This window comes from Amphibalanus amphitrite, unplaced genomic scaffold (genome assembly GCF_019059575.1).
Source record: "Amphibalanus amphitrite isolate SeventyFive unplaced genomic scaffold, NRLGWU_Aamphi_draft 000042F_arrow, whole genome shotgun sequence".
Taxonomy (NCBI): domain Eukaryota; kingdom Metazoa; phylum Arthropoda; class Thecostraca; order Balanomorpha; family Balanidae; genus Amphibalanus; species Amphibalanus amphitrite.
Genome location: NW_024881538.1, coordinates 940,720 through 957,111, shown reverse-complemented (window position 1 = coordinate 957,111; position 16,392 = coordinate 940,720). Strand labels below are relative to the sequence as shown.

Below are 16,392 nucleotides of genomic sequence, written 5' to 3'. Positions count from 1 at the left end.
GCTTAAATTGTACAGTCAGCCATCTAGTAGGTGGTCGTAGATCATGGTCACCCTGTCTTATTTAGCAGGTGCTTGATCCTGACGGGCGCTTCTCCGCATCTTTCCTATTATCCGCGCTCGGTGTTTTCCCATTTAACCATGCTCCCGCTCGTAGGTCTCTCTGATGCGGCCCGACGGCCTGCGGGCCCGCATCGACCTCTGGGACTGGGACGCCAGTAGTCTGGACAAGGACGATTTCCTGGGCAGGTAGCGGCAGCGGCCAGCGGGGCTCCCGCACGAGTGGCTCGCTTCTGTCTGTGTCTGTGTGGCCGTCCGACCCCGCCCCGCCACGCGGGGGCGTAGCTCCGTCTGTCCTGCGTAGAGTCTGTCCGGGTGACCGAGAGACCGGTCTCACCCGGCGCCCTGTTGTGCTGTGGAGTGACCCGACTGCACATCCCTTAACCCTCACCCTAACAGGAATGGCCGCACCTGAGTTTACAGGTCATAGAGTCGGCCGTCTTGTTTACGTGTATGTAGCGTGCTATGCGCTGCTGATGCTGGCGCACAAGTGCATTGTAAATAGCTTCATTTGGGTTGTGTTGCGCTCAAGGCAGAATGTAGAGCCGTCTTGGGTTTCGCTTGGGAAATATGTTGAGCTGTGTTTTGAGTACCCAGATGACCTTTGTGTCTTTACCCAAATGGCGATATGGGCATTGAACATCAGCATGTCCCTCAGCAATAACGATTCCTCTGAGTTATCTCGCTATTTGGAGCCACATTCACCTATTGTGTAAAGACGCCGAGCACCTCTGCTATATAATACTCACCACGTCACTGGCCCTGCGCTGCTCACCTAATTTCGCTCTGCTTCAGCCCACCAGCCAGACACGGGCGTTCCTGCCCGACCGTTGTGTCCCTCCTTCCCCTGCTCACCTTTGGCTTCCACTGACCTCACTTCCATCGTCGGGTTGCATGGCTGAACATCAGCTCTGATCTCGGGGATAGCTTAGTGCCAATTAAGCTTCGTAGGTAGTCCCGTGCTGGAACCAGCGCAACTTACGTAGTAAGGTATCGAGTGGGTTTATTTCAAAGTTGAAATTACGTGCTTCTTGCTAGTGCTGCTAAACTCACGTTTAACATGTATGTAACAAAGTTAACTTCTGTTAGGCAATTGTGTAGTGTATGTTTTTTTTTTTTTTGTCTTGTTTTGGGATGCTATTCTATTTTTGTGATCGTAAGTCGTTACTGACCTTACATTGCTCGCTGATATTAAAGCTTACGTCAACACCAGAAACCATACACCGAGGCACTGCAAATGAATACATATGAGCATGATGGGGCGTGAATAACTTTTTTCGTCTTCCCCTATTTATTTTTGGCATGAATTTGGTATTGGTTTTAAACGCGAATAAGTGATTACACCAGTTATTGTCTTAGAAATGGACGTGCCATTCTATTGAACATTTTGGTCGACCGGATACTATCGTTGTTCTTTAGCAAGACCTGCTGATTTAAACCAGTGTCGGCATCTCTTAATATTTCTTGATTTCAAGAACTTTGATAGCTAACATCATTCAGCCTTGCTCAGCAGCATAAGTGATCCGCCTTGTGTCATGCTGATCCCCTCCCCCTCCCTCTGACGGCGTCCTCAGATGTAGCCTGGACGTAGCTGAGGTAGTGGCCGCTGGCTCCCAAGATATCGTGAGTACCCGGGCGGAGCGGTGGATCGGTGGTGGGAGGCTCGTCGGGTGTGGAATCGATGGTAGAGCGGCTAGGGCTAAGGGATAATCCAGAGAGCTTTACGAACGTCATCATAGTTAGGCTGTTTCTAAACCAAAAATGAAGTTAGGTTGAAACTCATATTAACCATGCCATCATTTTATTTTCTAAATGGGTGTTCCTGTTGGCTGTTGTGTATTTAAGTGTTCTCGGTGGGCTCCTGTGGTCAGAATATGTTCTCCTGTAACCCTAATGTGCTCCCGTGTGTCCACAGTGGGTGCCTCTGGAGCAGGCTCGCAGTGGTCGGATCCACCTGAAACTGGACTGGTTGAATCTCTCCACTGACGTGGCCAACATCAAAGAGGTAGGCGCCAGCGGGGCTCCTGGCTGGTGTTCTACCCCGGTCATAATAAGAAGGGTGAACCCTGACGAAGGCAGAGGTGCAGAACACTTCAAAATCAAAGATGGGTCTAGAGGCGTCAGAGGAGCTACTGTTTTACTCCGGATAGTGAGCTAAGTCTGTCAAGAACATAGCCAGATAGGACTGTAGTGTCTCCTTTAAGTTGATGATAGTTGAATACGGCTTTATCGAGCTGATGACTGGTGACAGTATCGTAATCACAGTGACTGTTGTGAGTTGCGCCGCACTGCCGTTAGTTGTTCCCGTTGTGTGTTCGTGCTGTGATGTGAGTATCGTCTTATATTTCAGCAACTGAATGAGATCGAGGATCTGTCGGCGTTCGACCACTCCGGTCTGCACTCGGCAGTGCTCACCGTCTTCATCGACTCGGCCACCAAACTGCCGGTGAGAGAACGTACATACCAGTCTTGGTGTGACATGCGGAGTCCAGAGACGAGATATCGGGGCACCTTGGGCTCCTTGACAAGGATATCATTCTGCTTATTAGTGGATTCGCCAGTCGCTAACGCCGCCACAGATGAAGGGTCAGAGATACGGAACTCCCAAACAGAATGTAGAAGCTCGATCAGAGGGCAGGTAGATGCCTGGACACGGGAGATAAGTTGTCGTAGCCACTAGCCATTGTCCCTTCTCGCCGTTGCGATGGGCTGCTGAAACTGACCTGCTATCACCCGTCGACAGATGGCGTCTCGGGCGGCGGCCGAGCCCAGTCCTCTGGTGCGGCTGGCTCTGGGTAACACCAAGGAGGCCACCGGCTGCAAGTACCGCACGCTGGACCCAGTCTGGGAGGAGGGCTTCAGCTTCCCCGTCTCCAACCCGCTCACACAGTCGCTGACCCTGGAGGTAAGGGGTGTCCCAGGGCCCTGGGAGGGGGCTGGAGGGTTGGATTATAAACGAAGGAGGGTGAGCTCACGTGGACTGTGCCATCTTTTCTCACCCGTTCCGTCGTTTCCATCCTCAGGATATACAAATCCTTCTCCACGCCGCTGAATCTCTTCTCCGGGCTGGACAGGCAACTTTATCTCATGCTGGCTGCTCCCTCATGGAGCGGCACCGCTGCTCCCGAGGGAGCACACCCGTAGCCGGGTGCAGTGAGTGCTTGGGGGGCTGGTCGGCCTGTCCATTCGGACGGGCTTAGCCCCGGTGACTCACTAGGGTGCCTGCCCATACCAATGTCTCCCCCTATATCCTATCATCCTCCCGGTTCTGAAATGGTCTTGTCAGACCGAAAGGGCCTAACCCAACACAACAAGTAAATCAATAAATGTCAAACTCCAAAGGCCGTTCTACACAGGTGCCATGTGAACACAATAATTGTCTCTCCCTGGTGTCGGGCTTGGAAGCAGGACGAAGAGTTAAACACTGAACAGACGAATGGGCTCTGAGCTTAGTCGGACACCCATTCGCGATTTCTGGACACAAATTATAATTGGACGTACTTTTGATCGCAAGTAACCAAGATGGTATCGCTGTAATGAGTAGAAATGTGTTTACTTTGCAATTTCTTTGCCGCTTACGAACTCAAAACTATGAAAAATAGCCGTAGTGGAGTTGGTACATTTCACGAGATGTTTCCAAGACCCAAGGAAACAGACATTTATGAACAAACAGAAAGAGGCATTATGACTTCAACGGTCTAACATAGGCCACCCGCCTTGTCAAAATGTGATTGATGCACGGGCACTGTAACTAACGGTATGCATGCTGATATTATACATATAATTCGTCTGAAGGAAAGAACCAACGAGCGACCGGCGACTAACGTCTTCTGTTAGAAATCGGATCAGCAGGGCTGTGCTGGGAATAGTGGGAGAGCGGTTTCTGTTCCATACATCTTTACTTAATTCTAGCTACCCGCTGTGGATACAGTTAAAGATGGATGAGTTGGGGTTTAGTTCGTGGAACAATAGCGTTGAACGTTATTGGGCCTCTGTGGGCCGGCTGGTGATTTATCCCCCTCATCCATCAGCGGGTAACGTAAATGTCTGTTTCCCAGGGGAACAATTAAGTATCACGATGCCAGGTACGGTTCTTCTAATGCATTTTTCTTGTGTGATGGAGCGCTTTCCAATATCCTAATGCGATTTATGCGTCGTTTTGTGGTTTCTTTAATTCTTTAATTGATTTCTTACATGCCTGGAGCGTTCCTGGGGATTGCGTGCTAACTGTGTATCACAACTGCTGGCAATTCCTGGGGAAAACATTAGCGTTGGTCGGTCACGTGAGGTCAAGTTTCTGTGACAGGCCAATAAATACATTCGCGAGTCAAGCGGTAGCCGCTGAGTAGCTCCCCCCTCCCCTCCCCTCCCCACACTCCTCGAGGACTACCGCGCTACCATTAGAGCGTTTGCTGAATGATGTCGCAGTATATATTTGGTTTTCAACGGAATCAAACATTGATTGATGTTTATTTTTATTAACTCTGTCGCCAAAGGGAAAGCCTTATCACAAAGGCGTCAATTGCAAAAATGCCAACGGTGTCTCGAATAACAATAAGCATGGACGGTGTGCGTATGCTGGTATTCCGACTTTTTTTACTAATCTACCTTTACGCTTCTGCGTCCCTAAAAATTCACAAGGCCTGGATTTCGTATTGTTTGCGTCAAACAAAGCGACTCTTTGGGGACGGCGCTCGTCGTCTGTTTACCCTGATCTCGGTCTCCGTTCCTGTTGCCATTCCTCTCCGACTGTCTCGGGACCCTATCGGGCGCCGAGCGTGGGCGAGCCGCCGGTAACCGCCCTGTTTGGCCGCCCTCCGAGGGCGTTGGCGTGCAGGGAGCCGGGGCTCCGCTGCGCCAGCCGACAAACAATCGCCGTAATGGCGGATGGTCGGGCGCGCGCTAACAGGCCCGGCCGCGTGACATTTCGGCCAGACAACTGAGTTGTCTGTGGTCCATGTTGTCTGTACGAACTACGAGTTAGTGGGATAGGTGCTATATTTGGTCCGGTTTGCCCGTACCGGAACGCTGGGACAGTTAATATTTTATGCAATTTCGCAAGCTGTACCAAGTTTCATGGGTCATATACCCTGCGCAATTTTTTAAAAGCGTAGGTGAATGGGAATTGGTTTTTCTCGTGTTATGTCTAGACGTCTGTCTGATTGTGGAGCTTTTTATGAAAACTGGTCACTTGGTGTACTACCCCCCAATCGCAGTGTCTTGATGTGTTTTGTGGTCTACTTTTGACGCTATGTCTCGTCTGTTTTAGCTCGAGGTTTGTTTCCAGTTTCTAACCACCGCGCCGTCTCCCCTCTACCCAGATCGTGGACAGCACCACGGACCGCCGTCTGGGACATCTACAGCTCGAGGTCAAGGACCTGCTGCGGGAGCAAGACCTGCAGGTGCACGAGACGCCCTACCAGCTGAAGGACTCGGGACCCGTCTCCAAGATCATCCTGTCGGCTCAGCTCAGGGTAGGTGGGGCTCGCTGGCCGCTGCTGCCTCTGATGGGGCACTGTTGCTGCTGCTGAGTGTGTTTTCCGGCTGCGTAGCGTGCTGTTAGTCGTAATCCTGGATATTCCTGGTCTCAAGGGTGTGTACCGAGATACAAAGAGACTACACAACACCCGTGATCGGGGAAAATGCAGTCGCAGTGGGCAGATGTTTAGAAATGAGTGTGTCACGATACGGGACATTGGTTGCTATTTGAGGCTTGAAGATTCACGAAATGACCAGCTCTGAAATACGATTTACTTAGAGGAATGCATTCGTAGATGCACGAATTTTCCTCCACTCCCCTACGTTGACGTTAAAAAAGTTCTTACGAGCATTGGGATGTTTTCCAAAACGTTTCAAAAATGGAAAAATAGTAATTGTACTTTTGTTTTTTGATGCTACTGTTCGGTGTCTTCACTGATCCATGATCCATACCGATCTATTTTCTATCTGTTCGGCGATTCGAACTGCGTTGTTCAGTTAAATGCAGGGGGTGTTGTTATATGTTGAGATGCCGGCTGCAAAAGCTAGACTCCCAGGCCTACGTTGTCCCCGCCGGTCAGTCGCTAAGCGCTGACCCGGTCCCACGATCCCGCGCCGCTCCCCTCACGGTCACTCCCGGCTCCACGGACCAGTATCCCCTGGTACTGTCTGTCTCCGACCGTCTCCAGCCCCCGGTGATGAGCACAGCACCGACCCCACCAATCACACACCGTGTGTTCCCACCACCGGTGTCGGAGACAGGCGGGACCAATCAGCGATATCTCGGCAGTGGGAACACAAAGAACCCGGTGCGACCCGACCGGCCCGACTTCGTGTGACGCCTGCTAATGAACAGACCGCCAGCACCAGCTCTGTTCCCATAGAGAGCTGGCGTGCTGACTGCGGCTCTTTGAGAGCTTACACGAATTAACATGTTTGCTATAGACTGACCGCTCTACAGCGGTGTCTTTGGAGCGATAGCGAGTATATAGACCGAGTATAAACTTCGCTCTAAGGTAGACATGAAGTACAAACAAATGACTACACAGTAAATAGCAGACGTTCCTTCACTCCTGCCTCTATTCATGTACATATGTCTCCGGCTGCGTAACTAACGTGCTCTTCTTTTGACTCGTGTGTCTACAGATTCTGACCCACGACAAGGTGGCGGCCAAGACCGACCCGGATGCCAGCCTGCCGTCAGCCGTGAAGGAGACGCCCCTGGCACCGGCGTCCACCACCACGGCAGGTCAGTAGGGGGGGGGGGGGCTTAGGTACACTGATATTTGACTGTTCGGACGCACACGGGAGCACATGGTGTTACCACACTGATGCATGCTGCGCTTTGGGAAATTTGACTTCGGAAAGCCTTAGTTAATTCTGGCTTTCACCCGAAGTACAGGTGTCGCGGGTTTTAGCGGTAGGTTTTGCACCTAGAAAATTTAGTGTAGGTACTTCAGGCTATATCTTCGTCGTCTTAACTCGCGCCCCGTAGGGGGGGGGGGGGCCGAAACGGCCCCCGCTGTCCTTTTCGGTCGATATCTCCTAAACGGCTGGAGATATCGCCACCAAACTTTCAGGACCCCTCCGGGCATCAATTTTACCATTGTGACCAAAAATTTTTCCAGAGGCTATGATAGGTTGGCCACAAATGACGTCAGAGTGACGTCATGTTCTGTCATTTTCGACCGAAAAAAGACCTTCGCGAGAAGACCTGTCAGGACTACAGCTTTGAAGATACAGAAAAATGATCAAGACATAAAAGGTGTAGAATTGACAGGGCTACAAAACTGCTATCTCGAATTTTTGAAATTTGTGAGTTTTGACCCCCAAAAATCAAAAAAGCATTTTTTTGGATATATTCGCCAAAAAATCCAAAAAGTTTTTTGAGTTTCGAAAAAACCGGAATATATGTGATAGTGCCTACCGTCTTCTATCTACATACCAAATTTCAGATCGATACCTCGTTTTTTGGCCAAGTTATAGCGAAAAAAAACTGTTCAAAAATGATGACGTCAAATTTTCAAACTCAATTTTTGGCAATTCTAGAACTCGTAGAGCAAAACGAAGACCACCATTAGACTCCCCGTGACGAGCTGCATCGAATCGATACCCATTTTATGCAAAAATATCAACTTTGAAATTTGACCTAATTTGACCTGACCTTGACCTGACCTTCACAAAAACGTGACCTAGGCTGGCCCCAAAGGCTGCCTAACCCACATAATCGCATTTGACATGTAAAATGGACCATAAAACATGTATCACACGACACATTCATATTGTGACCCCCGGTGACCTGACCTCGCTGTGACCTGACCTGGTATCAGTGACCTCAGATAGCAAAGTATGTGTTTGACGAACAATGTACCATCGATGGTTTTCAATGAATAACCAATTTACTCGCTTTCACAGCACATTTCTTGAATTGCCTGTGAACGGTGAAAATCTGACCTTTGACCTGACCTGTGACGTCATCGGTTTGACCTAGGTCAATGAAATTTGGTCACAAGGTAGTTCCCGGGTGGGGCTATCGAACGCCGTTTGAATTTTGAAAATCGGCCGGTAACTTTCCGAGATCTTAGGGGGGGGGGCCGAAACGGCCCCCCCCCCCCCCCTACGGGTGGTAGGGTCCGCCGGTAGCCCTACGGGGCGCGGGTTAACCCGCGCCGGGCCGGTGCTCTGAGATTCCGCGCCGGGCCGGGGGTGTCTGAACACCCCCCCCCTTCTAACTCGGCTCCTGGGCCACGTAGCGACACGTGGTAAGCGGCAATCGAAAGATCGTCCAAAATAAGGACGAAAACACTTCGGTCATTTTTTGGGTCAGGTCAAAGGTCAGGTCACCAGAGGTCACCAAAGGTAAAATGTTGACTATTTCAACATTTTGGAAACTGCCAACGGCTATCTCGGGAACCGATGGGGCTACAGCGCCGCGGAAAAGTGCATTCGATAGCCCTTTTACAGACGTTTCTGAGTAATGTTCTCAGATTTGACCTCAGGTCAACGGTTTAGCCTCCAGAGGGCAAAAACTCCAAAAATAGCCGTTTTTACGAAAAACGTTTTTTTCGGCAATAACTTTTGACTCAAAAGAGCCATGACATTACTTTTGCCACCATCGTGTTCCTCTCGTCGAGACGCTTCGAATGAACTATTATTCGACCTTGAAAGGTCAACTTGAAAATTTGACCTCAGGTCAAGGTCATGACCTGACCGGAAAAGGTCATGCTGCATATCAGTCGATCCGCAACGTCGAGCCGAACACATCTAAGGCGTTTTCAGCGCTCTTTCACGTCTCTATCAGAAGTTATTAGCGAAAAACTGCTAGATTCTGTTCGTGACCTGAGATGACCTCGGGGACATCACGAGGGGTCACAGTTGCCATTTTTCGGTTCAGTGTGTCAATTTTACCTACATCTCGATGTTTGAGAGTGTCTAGAATAGCGTTCGTGCAAAACAGACGCTTTTCAATTTTCTCCCATTGACTTATAATGGAGAGGCCGCAAAATTGACCTGACCTTAGGTCACCGATATCAAAATTCCGAAATATACATTTTATAAATAATTTTGTTCTTATCAATCGCTGAAACTTTCAAGGCAATCGATCAATCGGTGTAGCTATGACGAGCATTCTTAATTTTTCTGAGGTGAGGTCACTTGGCGTGACCTGGTGACCTGACCTAAGGTGACCTGGGTCTGAAATTTTCACAACATGTGCGGAAAAGATGCACGAACAGGTGTGCCAAAAACCGCAGGGGGGGGGGTGTTCAAACACCCCCCCCCCCCGGCCCGGCGCGGATTAAGCTTTTACGTGTTGAAGATGTGATCGACTTGTTGGGCAACAAGCCGGCCATGATCGTGTAAAATGGCCTCATCGTAGGTCGATTGGTTTCTGAGATATAACCGGAAATGTAAGAGTGCAAAACCTACCGCTTAATCTCGCGAGAGCCGTACATCTTTGCGGAAAATGTTTTGTTGATGTCGGAGAGAATCATTTATTTACTTATTTTCAGCTCCCACAATTGCTTGTTTTAGTTTGACGGCGCATATCCACACGGATATGCAAGTTTCGAGCTACTCTCCTCCTGTAATGTATTCTCCGCAAACACACTGATATGAGCTTAGCGGTAGCGTCGTGCTGTTATCGCAGTACCCTTCCGGCCTTCACCACTTAGCTCTCAACTGATGCATTCCTGGAACTCCCTCTCCACGCCTCTCTCTCTCTCTCTCTCTCTCTCTCTCTCTCTCTCTCTCTCTCTCTCTCTCTCTCTCTCTCTCTCTCTCTCTCTCTCTCTCTCTCTCTCTCTCTCTCTCTCTCTCTCTCTCTTCCTCTCTCCCCACTCTCCCGTCATCAGGCGTGTGTCTCCGTCGTCGCTTGTCGCCACCAGCCATAATCTGGTTTCGCTGCCTTCCCCACGGAGCTGGTTCCCTCGGCTGCCGCGGTGTCGGGCGGTGGGGCGGGGCGGGTACGGTGGACGACTGTGCCTCGTTCCGGCCACGGGGACCGGTGTGGTTGTGACGTCATCCGATCGACCCCGTGTGTGTGTGTCGGCGGCGGGTCGTTGCCATGGCAGCGAACGGACAGGGCCGCCGTGACCGCCCATTGTGAACGCTCGGTGTGTCAGGGGCGTCCGAAATGGGCCGGCTCAAACTCGCCGAGTCGGGGACGGCCGACCGACCGGCTGGGGAGGGCCACACCGACCGCGGCCGGTCGCCGATCGTTCGTATTGACACCCGTCGTTGGAGGGCAGTGCGTCTCTGCTGGACAGGCCTGCGACACGTAATGTGCGCGGTCAGCTCCGACTAACGAGCACCTCTTGTTTGGCTCTCAATGATCAGGGCTGCCACGTCATCACCATCAGGTGGCCACACGCTGCACTGACAGCTTCCTCCCACGTCACACTTAATCGACCACCGCAGGAAATCCATCCATAGACTGGAAATACCTGGCCATTGTGGCGGACTTACCAGCTCCTTTCCGATGAACGTCAATCTGCATAAAGTTTGCAGCGAACGTCTCGAAATGTGTGCGGCCGTGGGTGGGCGGGTGGCCTCGGCGGACACGCCTGCCGATGATCTCGGTATTCGGTGGTAGCCATTTGTCAGGTTGTCCAATTCGGGCCGGCCGAAATCTCGCCGGATGCCGGGGCTCCCAGCGGCGAAGGTTTACCGCTCGGAGGCGCCGGGCGGCCGCCAAAGTTGTGCGTCTGTGGCCGCTCGACCGCCGCTGCCTCGAACTAGACTCCGCAGGGAGCGAGCGAAATCGGCCGGCGGGGAGCCGTTGTCGGCTGGCTGGCGTTATTGCAGTCTGAGCAGCGTTATTGCAGCCAGGTCTGCATTATTGCAGCAACCGCTGGCGTTACAGGAGCCCGATGGTCGTTATTGCAGCCTTGGCTGACGCTATTGCAACCTGAGTGGCTGAGTGCCGTTGTTGCAGCCTTGGTTGGTGCTATGGGAAGCTCGGTGGCGTTTTTAGGCGCAAGTCCGCATTATTGCATAGAAAATCTGCGAAATTTCAGTTAAAGTCCGCCTTTTGTGACTTTGTCTGGCGTCGTCATTGCGGCCTTGACCAGTGCTAAGCAGACTGAGTAGTGTTATTGAAGCGGACGTCCGTGTTATTGGAATGCTGCGTTATTGCAACGCACTGTAGCTCGCGTTACTGCCTATTGTGGCTTTGACCAGTGCTTTTGCAGCCCTAGAGGAACATGAATATATCCGTTGCCAGCGCTAATGCAGCCCCGGCAGTGGTATTGCAGCCACATGCAACCTTGGTAGGCGTTATTGGCAGACCAGGCTGGCGCTATTGCAGACCCATTCGACACCATTGCAGCCACGGCAGTGGTACTGCAGCCCCAGTCGACACCATTGCAGCCCCGGCAGGCGGTGTTGCAGCCCCGGTGACTTATCGCTGCGGCAGCGGGCGGCGGTCTGCCCGTCCGCCGGGCGTCCGTCCCCAGGCACCTCCGGGCTCGGCGCACCGAAATGACGTATGGACGGTGATGCGGGACGTCCCTGGGAGGTCATAACGCTGACCGGATGCCGCCGCCGTGCGATAAAATGGGTTACTGCCGGCCGCCGCACCTTTACGTACAGACGGTAGAGCGCTGGCTGCTAACGTAATTTGTAAGTACGCGATCGGGGGGGGGGGGGGATTTCTACGTTTGATTGCGTTGCGAAGTTAGGTTTGCGAGAGATTAATTTGTTTGATGTGGGCCTTACACATATTCGTCGAACATAAACGGCCGTATAAATTTTTAAGTTTGGTATGTGTTTAAAATGATTTTGTAGAAGCATTTGAATTTGATTTTATTACAGTAGTTTGTAAATTCTTTTGAAACGCTTCAAACCATAGTGGTAAACAACAGCCAAAGTAATTTGATAACATGCTAACATCAAATAAAGGCTCATCGTAGATAATAAATACAACATACTGCGGTGAAATGACGTCAATTTGACGCATTATCAAAATGTAGCAGCTCTGTTGTTATGCTAATGATTACATGTTTTTGTCGGTTTGTGCTTACCTTTTAACAAGTTTTTAAACCTGCAGCGCTCACAAATGGCTGTGTTCTACCGAGTCATTAATTTGCCACGCTACCAGGATCTGTCCGACTTTTACAATCACCCCTACTACGTACGGGGGCCGCCCTGATGAATGGTTTATTTACCATATAGGTAGGTTCTCAAGTCCGGCTGTGTTGGCCGTAGGTTAGGTTTATTTTAGACGTCTTCTGTCGGACGCCAACGCACGATAGGACCGCGGCCGGAATTAGCGCGACATTGGTGGATTTGGCGACCTTTCCCAAATTGAGTTAAACTGTGTCACGTAGTTCAGAAATGTCCATGGACCACGAATCTGCAAATATTTTTCGTCCATAGTGTACAGCGTCCGCGCCACATCAGCCCAAACACAAAGTTTTGTGCCAAGCATCGTAGACCCGTTTTCGTACGGAGAAAAATAGCAGCTAATGTAGGTAAAAAATATATCTATTAGACGGCTTTATCAATATTTTCGACGTCTAACCTGATAGTTTAGAGTTAGACCATGGGCTACACGATGGAAGAAAAAAAAAACTCATAGCTGAATATATAGATACGCTTCAAATGTTAAGTTTTTTTGGTGCTTTAAAAATTGTTAGTTAATTTTACTGTTATAGATATTCTGGAATGCCGATATAAAAAGTCCCGCTAGGTCCCGCTGTTCTTTTATCAATATGGTGTTTACCAATCAATTGCCTTTCAGAAAATGTATAATTTAGCTGCGTCAGCCTGCGACAGCGAAAATGAGGGGCATTTTTTTACTCCAGGTCGCCGCGGCCGGGAGCCGCGAGTAACAGAACCTCAGGAATCGAACAAGGTTGCCAAGTACCAACTATATTAAAGTTTTGTCCGGACATATCCGTACCTTCTATCGGAGTTTCTGATACACTTTTCTGACCCGTAATAAATTTGTTATATAGTCATGTAGGCCATCAGATTCCCATCTTCACGGTTTTGGTGGCTACATTATTTGCTTATCGGAATTTCCGGTGCCGTCATGACCTGGCCTGACAGGTGCTGCCGTCTTATCACGTGACCGAGCGGAGTCGAGGTCAGGGCAGGTCAACCGATTAATTAATCAATTAATTAATGAATTAATTAATGATTAATTAATTATAATAATCAGAAATTGCTTAGAAAGTACACCGATTACCATTTTTATGATTCTACCATTCTTTTCATGTGAAAAGCGGGCACGAAATACGAAAAAGTACCGATGTCGCGCTAATTTTCGCTCCGGTCCCATTGTGCAACGGTGTGAAAGGAACGTTTTTGTGACAGTATGAATCACGGTAATGACTAGCAACCGCCTCACCGTTGGATGCTGCTTTTTCTGCCTTGTCACTGCTGCTACAACACGAGCCGGAAATGTATTGATCATTCACGACACTACCAAGGACTGGACAATGTCAGTGGCGGATGACAGACAAGATAACGATTATGATGAAAATAGACAAACGAATGGCACATGTTTGATCTAGGAATGACCGGAGTGATCTATACCTACGTCCTACATGCCTCCTGGAATGAATCATTTATATGATGTGCTACGAAGGTAGCGGTGCGTTTCAGACATGTGCTTGGATCCGGAAAAATGGATCTGAGATCCGATCCCATGGATCCCGATCCGAGATCCATTCAGATCATAGATCCAACCACTCAATTTTATCGAGAGATCTTCTGGGATCATAGATCTGACCCTTCAATTTTGTCGCTAGATCCACTCGGATCATAGATCTGGCTCCCCAATTTTGTCGTGAGATCCATTGGGATCATAGCTCATATGTGCTCAAAATGTAACAACTTTCTTTCATAAGAAGTTATGAATACCAAAGTATGGTTAGAAACAAACAATCTTATACAAAGGCCATATTAGTAAAGGCATCCAGTCAGGGTTGTGCTTGACTCATGAGTCGAGTCAGAAATTTGACTCAACTCTGACTCAAATGAGTCAGATTTGAGTCGAGTCGGATAAAATGTTGAGCTGTTGAGTTGAGTCAGAGTTGAGTCGGACAAAAATATTAAGGTGTTGAGTTGAGTCAGAGTTGAGTCAGTAAAATAACTTTTAACATTGAGTTGAGTCAAAAACATTTAGGAACATGAGTCAGCTGACTCAACTTTCTAGAAACAATATATAGTATAAGTTTTTCATTCTCCCCCCGCTTAATAACTTAGGCCTGGCCCTGCTGCCGGATTTTTTAACCCCCCCCCCCGCTCAACAACTTTATCTGAGTCAATTTTGAGTCAACACATTTGACTCAGCAAAAAATTTGAGTCAAGTTTGAGTCAACTCATATTTTCATTGAGCCGCTTGAGTCATGAGTCGAGTCAAGGGAAAAAACCAGCTCCTTGCTTGAGTCAGAGTTGAGTCAGGGCATTCTGAAGTTGAATGATGAGTCGAGTCGGCAAATTTTTTTGAGTCGAGCACAACCCTGCATCCAGTTACATTATACAGAATACAAAATAAAGGCGGCTCATGACGGTCACAACTTGAGAGAATTGAGTGACATGAAGATTGTTCACAGTTCACATACCAACAGAAAAGTTTGCATTAACAATTAACATAGAGGTAAGTCAAAGTAATGACTAATGAACAATGCATAACTAGGTACCTACCACATCACAATTCATGTTATAATCTACATAATGATATTGATAAGACAATCTTGCATTAGGCAACCATGAGGCTTTCCAGTTTCCAGCTACCACAATTGATTGATAAACAATAAAAGATGATACTGACACATGTGGCTTGGTTAGGTAAAGGTATTTCAATCTATTGAAAGAAATATTTGATAAAATAAACTGAAATATAAACAAAAGTATTAAAATATTCAACACCCTGCGGAAGCGATGGGAAGCGAAATATCAATTGTAATGGCCTTGGATATTTACCGTAAAATGATTATTCAGTATCTAAATAGAACTCGTGACGTCATTTCAAATAACAAATGAGCTAGGCGTTCTACCTTCGAGTATAACGAAAATAAATAAAAAATCAAACTGGAAATTCAAAAGTCTGGAGTTTTTTAAGAGAATGTTCATTTTTTCTGCCTCACATAGTTGTACGATGCTATTGTTTGTGAATATCATCTTTGTAGCGTTGAATTTAATGACGTAAACGTAAGCTGAAACGGTATTATATGACCCTGAGCGGTGTGCGCCTTGCATCTTTATTTTATTCACTTTTCAAAAGAATAACAATATCTTACGTCATTAGTTTAAAGGGCCTATTACGGGGAATCTCTTGAAATCATTACGGTTTTGGTCAAATAAAGATTTCTCATTGGTCAAATGATAATGACGTAATAAAACCATATTACCAAAACGTGGGCTGTGAATTTCGTTTGTCTTTTTTTGGGAGGCTCTCTCATAACAAAAAGCACAGCCACGTGGCACGATGCCAAAAGTAGGTAATCTGAAGAAGTTGATGCCATTTTTGAACTTGTAATTTTATTAGGAAAGTATTAGAGGTTGGTTGCTATTCTTACTAAATCGAAATTGTGTTGCACATACTAATAGCTCATATGAACATTCTGGATTGGGATTTCATACCTGGCAGAAGTGGATTGCTGGATTATTTTTAACAAAACTGACCTATTTGGCTTCCAGGTTTGATTTCCTAACATATGTCCATAGGCGGCAGAACAGGGGGGGGGGTGGCACCAGGGCACAGTGCCCCCCCATAGATTTTGGCATTTTAACATTAGGCCTACTGGCGTTGCATGGAAAGAATGGGACCAAAATGAAAATCTGCAGTGCCCTGTTGCCACTGCATCTGTCTGTACTGTTTGTTCATTGAGTTAAAGTGGCTGTAGCTTGTTGATAAGATTGTCATCAGTGCTGTCATGAAAAAGTTACAATTGGTCACAAAAAGTAGCAATATGCATGTTCTTGGTTTATTTTAAATATAGTACAAATGTTGTTATTTAAATTCAAGTTTAATGATGATACCTAATGATTTCAAGTGGTCTTAACCAATAACCATGTCCACAAGTGATAATTCTCAATTGTATTGCACTGTAAGGTGTACAATTATGTAGGATGAGGGTTTCATTGGCTACATGTTGTCGTGAGATCCATACAGATCATAGGTCCTCCACAAATTTTTGCCCGCTGGATCCACAGAGATCATAGATCCGACCCCTAAATTTTGTCGAGAGATCCATTCGGATCATAGATCCAACCCCTGAATTTTGTCGAGAGATCCACTCGGATCATAGATCCAACCCCTCTATTTTGTCGAGAGATCCACTGAGATCATAGATCCAGCTCTCGGATCCAAGCACATGTCTGGTGCGTTTATTTAGACAGCACATA

At 48.1% G+C, this 16,392-nt stretch overlaps 1 protein-coding gene across 1 annotated transcript in view; it reads left to right on the top strand.

Moving 5' to 3' along the window:
• LOC122376514 (extended synaptotagmin-2-like) overlaps positions 1–16,392 on the top strand; it is a 54,193-nt gene that overhangs the window by 18,875 nt on the left and 18,926 nt on the right. Inside the window, exons 9-15 of the mRNA XM_043356410.1 lie at positions 155–246; positions 1,632–1,680; positions 1,973–2,062; positions 2,408–2,503; positions 2,801–2,962; positions 5,379–5,531; positions 6,682–6,784. Coding sequence (XP_043212345.1) covers positions 155–246; positions 1,632–1,680; positions 1,973–2,062; positions 2,408–2,503; positions 2,801–2,962; positions 5,379–5,531; positions 6,682–6,784 — 745 coding nt within the window. The remainder of the gene's footprint in view (positions 1–154; positions 247–1,631; positions 1,681–1,972; positions 2,063–2,407; positions 2,504–2,800; positions 2,963–5,378; positions 5,532–6,681; positions 6,785–16,392) is intronic.